General features: G+C 38.6%; 1 protein-coding gene across 3 annotated transcripts in view; it reads left to right on the forward strand.

The window, feature by feature from the left end:
- The window catches only part of trpm7 (transient receptor potential cation channel, subfamily M, member 7), a 157,338-nt gene extending 147,986 nt beyond the window's left edge, over positions 1-9,352 (forward strand). For all 3 annotated transcript variants that reach the window (XM_063478250.1, XM_063478260.1, XM_063478268.1), the window contains 6 exons: positions 2,819-3,102; positions 3,292-3,374; positions 6,375-6,580; positions 6,867-6,918; positions 7,211-7,317; positions 8,402-9,352. In XM_063478250.1, the coding sequence (XP_063334320.1) occupies positions 2,819-3,102; positions 3,292-3,374; positions 6,375-6,580; positions 6,867-6,918; positions 7,211-7,317; positions 8,402-8,514 (845 nt within the window). In that variant the 3' untranslated portion in view covers positions 8,515-9,352. The remainder of the gene's footprint in view (positions 1-2,818; positions 3,103-3,291; positions 3,375-6,374; positions 6,581-6,866; positions 6,919-7,210; positions 7,318-8,401) is intronic.
- The last annotated feature ends 272 nt before the right edge of the window (positions 9,353-9,624 follow it).

The following is a 9,624-nucleotide window of genomic DNA, read 5'->3' on the forward strand; positions in this document are numbered from 1 at the left end:
AGCAAATAAGTGTACCTGTGTGTATTGTTCATTTTGACTTCACGATTGTCACAAATCTCTTTGCAGATCTGTGCTACCAAATTATCTGCCATCAATACTGTCTGACAAAAGCAGTTACTATTGAAACAGTAAAGCAGCAAAAAGGGATTCAAATTTGCTTAAAAGCTAGTAAAATATTTATATACTGCATGTTTATGGCACAGAATCAAATGCAACAAAACACTCTGTCTTCACCTGCTTAGTCCATTTGAATCAAAGAGCTGCTTGAAAACAGAGTGTCTTAAATCTATTTAGATATATATTTTAAATGAGGAAAGCGGAGTCTTATCTTGTCAAAACAGCTGCTGAAGTGGAAACTAAGCACTAGAATGAGGAAGAAAGGTGATTTTAATGACTTTGAATGTGACACGGTTGTTGTGCCAGACAGGTTTGTCTGAGTATTTTTAGAAACTTCTGATCTGGTGGGATTTCTCCACAGTCATCTGTTAGACTTTATAGATAATAGTAAAAAAGAAGCAAATATCCCAGTTTTCGGCATGAAAATGCTTCAAGTCAGAGCAAAATGGCCACACTGCTTGCAGCTGATAGGAAAGCAAGAGTAACTCAATTAAAATGGTTTAATAATAGATAAAGCTCAATTTCTGCTGCAACTTCAAGATGGCGGGGTCAAAATCTGGTGTAAAGCGTATTAAAGCATAGCTCCATCCCTCTACAGTTCAGGCTGGTGGTGGATGATTAATAGCGTGAAGAATATTTTCTTGGGACACTTTGGAAACCTTAGTCAGCAACAAAACTCACGTAGGCTATGGTTTTAAGCGATGCTCATTTGATACTACGTCCATCTCTTTATATCTACAGTGTACCCATCTTCTGATGGTTGCTCCAGCAAGATAACCCACCATGTCACAAAGCTCAAATCATCTGAAACTGGTTTCTTGAACATGACCATTAATTCACTGTACTGGAATGGTCTCAACAGTCACCAGCTCTCAATCCAGTAGAGCAACTTTGTTTTTGAATCTGTCTCTCAAAAAATTAATGCAGTTCTGGAGGCAAAGGGAAGTCCAAGCTGGTGTTATTCGTGCACCTACTAAAGTGGCCTGTGAGTGTATATTGCCAGATGTTTATGAAGTAGAGTTAGATGTGCTATATGGGTAAGAGGCATGCTGCCAGTTACTAAACAAATTTTAGAAATACAGAGAGTTTCTTAACAGCCCTACTATGAACACCTCCAGGATGCAGCACGACAGCCAAATGAGTCTGTATGGTCTTTTAACCGTTACTCTAGTCCTATTCTAATCTCTAATCTAATGCCAAATATGTTTTATTTTTGTTGTTTTTTGTTTTGTTTTTTTAATTATTCTTCCAAATCAGCCAATGAAGAAATAAAATAATCACATAAAAAAACTACTCAAGGTTTTTCAAAACACAGGGTTGCAAACACATGTCTCAAGGCTAATTTCTTATTGGCAGATTATTTTTGCACTTCTGTTGGTGTTACCATTGTAGTTCTTCTTTTGTTATATTATTCTTGACAAATGTCGCTCACATTACCAGACTGTATGAATTTATTTCCATGTCCTGTTCAGAGGCTTGTTGGTTGATCAATATCTGTTAAATTTATGTGATCAAATTGCTAAACTAATGATTCGTTTTTTTAATTAATCCATCACTACCGTTGAATTTTTACCTCTGTTTTGTTGTTCTGCATGTTGGCTTTGTATGGAGATACTGGTACAAACTAAATGTAAGTACTGGTTCTTAGAGAGGTGGATGTAAACTCTAAGTGGCCTAAGAGCGTTCAAGGACCTGCAGTTCTTGTTATACCTGGATTTATTGGCTGTTGTTTCCTGAGCCCTTGTCTGCTCCTAATGAGGAGCAGGAAGAGGAAGAGTGGAACAAAGAGTTTTCAGGCTCTCACTGACACACCCAGAGAAGCTCTGTGCCAATTTTCCAATTCATGAGTTGGAAAAAAACCCCCACTCATTCAGTAGAAGAAGTTTGATAAGTCCCTGATGAGGATGCATCTTGTAACTGCACTGACTTCAGTTAAAGTCCAGCCCAAAGACATTGTTTGTTTGCCTTCTTTGATATAAATGTCCCAAGAATAATCAATCGAAAAGTGACTTAAAGTATTCAAATACAGAGCAGGGAAGAGAAATGTGTAATAAATATACATCCCTTATTTATCCAGGTGAAAATCTATAAAAGTGGTAGCAGAGATTGTAGTGATAATAAAGACAAAACTTTTGTGTCATATGCAAATATGCACCTGATTTGCCCCCCCCAAAAAAAGGTGCATTGACATGGAGCAAGAGTACTACTTTTGGACTCTGGTGACCAACAATTGTGAAGCAAAGTGAGAGCAGTGGCCTGTACATTTTACACATGTACAGTCAGAATATGTTAGTTTGTCCAATGATGTTTGAGCATCTGAAAATTGGGCCTTTATATTAAAATGGCTGTAATTCCTAACCGGTTAAAGTGGTACTTTTTATTTATTTATTTTTCTTTGCATTAATGGAAATTATGCCATTTACAAAAAGATTTGCCTCAAGATGCTTTAGGTAAAAATCCACAAATATTATGGTGAAAACCCAAACAATTAGAAAATTTGGAAAAATGAGCATAGAGCATAACTAGCTGCTCGACCCGCAGCTACTGTAGTTAAAGAGACATTGAATCAAATCTGTCGAAAACAAGTGCCTGTCACTATTAGACCAATACGCCTGCATGAATGAGTGTTAAAGCTACTGTTTATTTTAAGGTTGTGACAGTGTGAGGTGTAATCATCACCCATTGCTCTGTGTTCCTTCAGGGGAGCCGGTGACCGTTTACCGTCTGGAGGAGAGCTCCCCGAACACGATCAACAACAGCATGTCTTCCTGGGCTCAGCGGGGCCTCTGTGCAAAAATAGAGTTTCTCAGCAAGGAGGAGATGGGCGGAGGACTCAGACGGGCCCTCAAGGTGCTCTGTACCTGGTCAGAGTACGACATCCTGAAACCAGGACACCTGTATATAGTCAAATCCTTCCTTCCTGAGGTGGTCCAAACATGGCAGAGCATCTACAAGGAGGACACTGTGCTCCATCTTTGTCTCAGGGTAAAATATTTTGACCTGTGGATTACTTTGGCATGTTGGGGGTAGCAAAATAATGTCATTTATTGCAATATTTTAACATTTTTATTCATTTATCACTGTTGGCAACCCTCACATGCACTGCTTTGTGTAATTTTGCGTTATGAAGGTTATTTGAAGCTTTTCATCCAGTGCTGCTTTGTGTCACTGCAGGAAATTCAACAACAACGAGCTGCTCAGAAACTGACATTTGCTTTCAACCAAATCAGGCCAAAGACAATCCCCTATTCACCGAGGTAAGTGTGCCTGACACAGAAATCCCATTCAGCCATAAAGTACAGAACCACTTTCAGGCTTTACTTTTCATATCCTACCATTCCTCTTATTTCTGTCAGTCATTCACTAAGGTGTACAACATCCTACATCCGCTTTGATGAGCATGTCTGTCACTGTGTTATTACTGGGTACTAGTATCAGTTCTTTAAAAATCTAATTATATTTCCATACAAATATTTTTTTGAGACCTTGACTACAAGCTTGTTCAAGTTTTCCATCTGCGACATGAACTTTAAGTTGTTCATAAGCTTTGTTGATCGTGCGTTATGGTGACATTTTTTTTTTACACTTTTACAACCACTGAAAAACACCCCTGTACATCTGCATAATAAAAAATAGAGCCTGTTGGAAGATGGTGGCTAGATAAAGCCATTATTGTCATCCTGTGTTCTTATTTACTGTCATAGTCTGAACTACAGGCCAGTCTACATACCTTTATTTGTTAAGCAAATGAACCCTTTGTTTACTATTCATCTGTATCAGTTTTGCAGGCCTCAATTTCCAGGACTTAAAGCATAAAAGTCAAAAATTTCACTTCCTTTTTTTTTTTTTTTTTTTTTTTGTAAAGCTTGTTACAGCTTTAACAGTTCTGGTCAGCTGGACAAACTCTTGTTTTTTTTATTAAAGCATTAAAGCCACAGTCGGCCTCTTTTTCCATCACAGTGTGTGCAGTCTGATATCATTGTGGTCATTGCATCAGTCACAATAATTCAAACCAATGTCTAAAATTGACCACTGATGAGTCATAGCAACAACAACCAGGCCAGTATTTCCTGGGACCACTTCAAAATAAAAGTCAGCTTATATTAATCCAGCGCAGTGCTTTCACAAAACAGGAAGAGTTTCGTTTGCACTGGCAGTGAGCAGAGTTTTGTGTGCGTCTTTTGATCTGTTTGCGTTTTTTTCTTGTACAATGCTCCTGTTGTGCTCATGTGATGTGCTCCATGAAGGCTAAAAGTCTTTGTTAAAATGTTTTTAACATAGATATTGCTTTACTTTATGGGTTCAGACACCAGCGTCACATCATTCAGTTATTTGGTGGTATTTTGATATCATTTCTTTGAGATCCAGCCATTTACTGAGCTTGATACAGTGGCTTGCAAAAGTATTCGGCCCCCTTGAACTTTCCCACATTTTGTCACATTACAGCCACAAACATGAATCAATTTTATTGGAATTCCACGTGAAAGACCAATACAAAGTGGTGTACACGTGAGAAGTGGAACAAAAATCATACATGATTCTAAACATTTTTCACAAATAAATAACTGAAAAGTGGGGTGTGCGTAATTATTCAGCCCCCTGAGTCAATACTTTGTAGAACCACCTTTTGCTGCAGTTACAGCTGCCAGTCTTTTAGGGTATGTCTCTACCAGCTTTGCACATCTAGAGACTGAAATTCTTGCCCATTCTTCTTTGCAAAACTGCTCCAGCTCAGTCAGATTAGATGGACAGCATTTGTGAACAGCAGTTTTCAGATCTTGCCACAGATTCTCGATTGGATTTAGATCTGGACTTTGACTGGGCCATTCTAACACATGGATATGTTTTGTTTTAAACCATTCCATTGTTGTCCTGGTGGAAGGTGAACCTCCGCCCCAGTCTCAAGTCTTTTGCAGACTCCAAGAGGTTTTCTTCCAAGATTGCCCTGTATTTGGCTCCATCCATCTTCCCATCAACTCTGACCAGCTTCCCTGTCCCTGCTGAAGAGAAGCACCCCCAGAGCATGATGCTGCCACCACCATATTTGACAGTGGGGATGGTGTGTTCAGAGTGATGTGCAGTATTACTTTTCCGCCACACATAGCGTTTTGCATTTTGGTCTCATCTGACCAGAGCACCTTCTTCCACATGTTTGCTGTGTCCCCCACATGGCTTGTGGCAAACTGCAAACGGGACTTCTTATGGTTTTCTGTTAACAATGGCTTTCTTCTTGCCACTCTTCCATAAAGGCCAACTTTGTGCAGTGCACGACTAATAGTTGTCCTATGGACAGATTCCCCCACCTGAGCTGTAGATCTCTGCAGCTCGTCCAGAGTCACCATGGGCCTCTTGGCTGCATTTCTGATCAGCGCTCTCCTTGTTCGGCCTGTGAGTTTAGGTGGATGGCCTTGCCTAGGTAGGTTTACAGTTGTGCCATACTCCTTCCATTTCTGAATGATGGCTTGAACAGTGCTCCGTGGGATGTTCAAGGCTTGGGAAATCTTTTTGTAGCCTAAGCCTGCTTTAAATTTCTCAATAACTTTATCCCTGACCTGTCTGGTGTGTTCTTTGGACTTCATGGTGTTGTTGCTCCCAATATTCTCTTAGACAACCTCTGAGGCCGTCACAGAGCAGCTGTATTTGTACTGACATTAGATTACACACAGGTGCACTCTATTTAGTCATTAGCACTCATCAGGCAATGTCTATGGGCAACTGACTGCACTCAGACCAAAGGGGGCTGAATAATTACACACACCCCACTTTGCAGTTATTTGTTTGTAAAAAATGTTTGGAATCATGTATGATTTTCGTTCCACTTCTCACGTGTACAAAACTTTGTATTGGTCTTTCACGTGGAATTCCAATAAAATTGTTTCATGTTTGTGGCTGTAATGTGACAAAATGTGGGAAAGTTCAAGGAGGCTGAATACTTTTGCAAGCCACTGTATTTCTTGTGTTACTGCAGTTCACCTTGCTCGGCTGCTTTCCAAATTAAAATGCAAAGCAGTTGCCACATTTCTGGTGCTAATATTTGCATTTTAAAAAGCCAAACTATGTTTCCTGGAGCACCAAAAACTTTCTGTCATTTGAAATGTTTGGGTTTTTTTTTTTTTGTTTAACTTTAGATGCAGTTTATTTTTAAACTAATACCAAGTCTCCATAATGAAAACTTAATGCATGATATATTTTGTTGCATCTTTTCCAACAACTTCAAACTGCTTTTGAATGAAGCCTGTCCTGTTATGTGCTTTCAGGTTCCTGGAGGTCTTTTTGCTGTATTGCCACTCTGCTGGACAGTGGTTCGCTATAGAGGAGTGCATTACCGGCGAGTTCAGGAAGTTCAACAACAACAACGGTGACGAGATCGTCCCCACCAATCTCCTGGAGGAAACCATGCTGGCCTTCAGCCACTGGACCTACGAGTACACCCGGGGAGAGCTACTGGTGCTCGACTTGCAGGGTAAAATGTCTTCGCACACGCTCAAGGACATGTGATGGGTCCCACCTAATACAACTACAAGTCATCTTTCAATGCTTCAGAGACTGTCAAGTTCATTTATTTAACAGTAGGATTCATTACTTTCAGTGCATGGATCCAACAATAATCAGTTGTGGAGTTCTCGACAAAGGGCTCGTTTAGAAATGATGACATCTGTACTTGTAGTTGACAAACGTGAACAGTTAGCAGAGGTGTTCTCATCTTCTTTACTCTGTCGGCTGTGAAATAAATCTTGTGCCTCCTGTAGGTGTCGGGGAGATTCTGACGGATCCTTCAGTTATAAAGAGCGGTGAGAAGGGGTGAGTGCTCCATTTCTCACATAAGCCAGTCGCCCTTTTAATCTGTGATGTGATTTCAGAATCAAAATACTTCTGTGATGTAGTCACAGTTGCTTCAAGACAGTAAGAAGAGCAACTAGCAAGTTAAGTTAAATAGTACAGTATATTACAAAATAGCTCTAATATAGAAATATCCCAATATATTACAAATAATTGACTATAGGTAAAGTTAAAATTATACTGTCTTCATATTTAATTCAGTTTTAACATTACTGTCAGTTTGTCCTAAATGATGTCTCTGTGCCTGCTGCAGATCTTACGATATGATATTTGGACCTGCAAACCTGGGAGACGATGCTATTAGAAACTTCCGTACAAAACACCACTGCAACTCCTGCTGTCGGAAACTCAAACTTCCTGGTGAGAGAGATTTAATTGTTGCTTTAGTTAGATTAATTTTCACTTTAATCTTACATGAAATGAGTGGTTCGCAAACAGTGGGGCCTGGAGCCATTACAGGTGGAGTCCAGGGGATTTTAGTCAAATTTAACTTGATCTGCTTCTGAGGTGGGACATGCTAGGAAAAAATCCAAAGCCCAGCTGATACATGATTTTATTGACATACTACAGTGTTTTTTTTCTGCTGGCGAGACATTGTGGATCATGGAAGGTGGATGAGTGCTGGGTGTACATCAACCTCCTGCTGCCCCACAGTCATCAGTAATATCACAGGGGCTACCACACTACCACAGTAGTTATATCTAAACCTTGCAGCATTTCACAAAACAGCGGTTCTCACATTAGAAAAAGATGCTTTGTTCCACATTTAGCTTCTTGCGTATTTCCATTCCTAGTCTCTGGGCAGGAATATGTAACACTAAATGGGTTATAAACAAAAAGCAAACACATATCAGACATACAAGTTCTAGTCATAATCAAATGCACATGCAAACCTTCAACCCTTACATCACCTCTCCACCCACGGAAGATACTACTGTGAAACCACACACGTCAATTTGTGCGCACACATCCTTTCATTGGTCGCGTTATAACGTCAACAGAATAAAATTAGTGACAAACAGGATTTCTTACTGGCCGCTGACTAATCCTTGTTTAAAAACAAAACAAACCCTCACACCTGATGATGATAATATTAATATTATTAATATTTATTTACATTCCCATTTAAAAAGTTTGGGTTTTTATTTAGAATTGCATGCAGTTTTTTATTATTTTGTGTTGAAGCTGTCTATTATTTTATCTAGACTTTATTTTCATTAACGTATCCATAGATGTTTAATTCTTCTGTGTTTAATGTACTCTTATTCTGCTTATAAGCCAGTTAAAATTGTACTTTTTAAAAAAGTGTATTCTACATTATTGCATACATGTTTCGTTATTAGGTTGCCACTTATCTGTGAAGCTTTTTGAACTGCACTAACCTGCGTGAATTCTGATTTATTGACCACACTTTAACTTTGTTCCCATTTTTCATGTTCATCAGATCTGAAGAGGAACGACTACACACCAGATAAGGTGACATTCCCACAAGAAGAACCTCCGAGCGCTGGGGGTGGCGTTAAAGAGTCCCGCCAGTCAATGAGGCTGATGCTGTGATGCGTGCGAGGAGACACTAACCTGATTCATTATAGTCATAGCCAAGGAGCAGGAAGGTGCAATGAACTGGAATAGCTATGTTTCAATGGAAACCAGTGCATGCAGACTGTGTCATGTTTTTCTGTCCCGCCCACCAAAATGCTGTGTGAACATAAATCAACCATCTTACTCTTTGTTTTTGTTTGTTTTTTTAGTATATACATGGGAAGGGTGTGGAGAAAGTTTTAAAATATTTTGTACAATTTTATGAATATATATATATATATATGTAAACTGGATATATCAACAGGTACAGTGTCATTGCAAAGGATTTATTTATTAAGAAGTCTGAAAAGTTGCCTTGTTTTACCAAAAAAAGAAGAAAAAAAGAACAAATCTAAGTGCATTGTATATCTGTTACAGCAGCTTCAGAAGAGATCGCTTGCTGAAACCGAGTCACTGCTACACGGCGGATTGCCACCAGATCATTTTTACAGACTTGTATCAAACGTTTTGTCTCTTAGTTATTGAAAACATATACACGAATAAAGATCTTGTAAAGTATGGGCAGATTGCAATGCAACTTTTACAGAACAATGTATGTAATTTTATTGTATTGAAAGTGTGTCCAGCAAAATATCGATGATAGTTTTTATTGTTACAAAGGTACTATTGCTATATCTTTGTCATCAACTATTGTATGAGCAAATTACAGTCTAGTGTATCTTATAGATACTGTTACCTGGCATGAGCTGAACAGATAAAAATATTTTATTCAGGGGAAGTGACAAACATAAGGGTATTACTGTATACATTTTGTACTGGATATCATTTTAAACAAATAAAATGTTAAAGTTTTAGCAACATCGCCCAAGTCTTAAAATAATCATTGTGTTAACATTTGTGATCTCTATTCAGATTCTAACTCTTATGTTTCTGCCTGCCTGCAGCTCTTACAGTAAGTACACATCAATATTTTGCTCTTTTTTTTATTCTAAGTTATGATATTATTATTTTTCAACCAAAATAATTATGAACATGGGGATTTTGTGCTTATTCTGTGTCAGATCTAAAAAAACCCAAAACAAATCTAAGTATATTCAGGGTTTAGACAGATGGTTTGATAAAACG

This window comes from Pelmatolapia mariae, linkage group LG1 (assembly GCF_036321145.2).
Source record: "Pelmatolapia mariae isolate MD_Pm_ZW linkage group LG1, Pm_UMD_F_2, whole genome shotgun sequence".
NCBI lineage: Eukaryota > Metazoa > Chordata > Actinopteri > Cichliformes > Cichlidae > Pelmatolapia > Pelmatolapia mariae.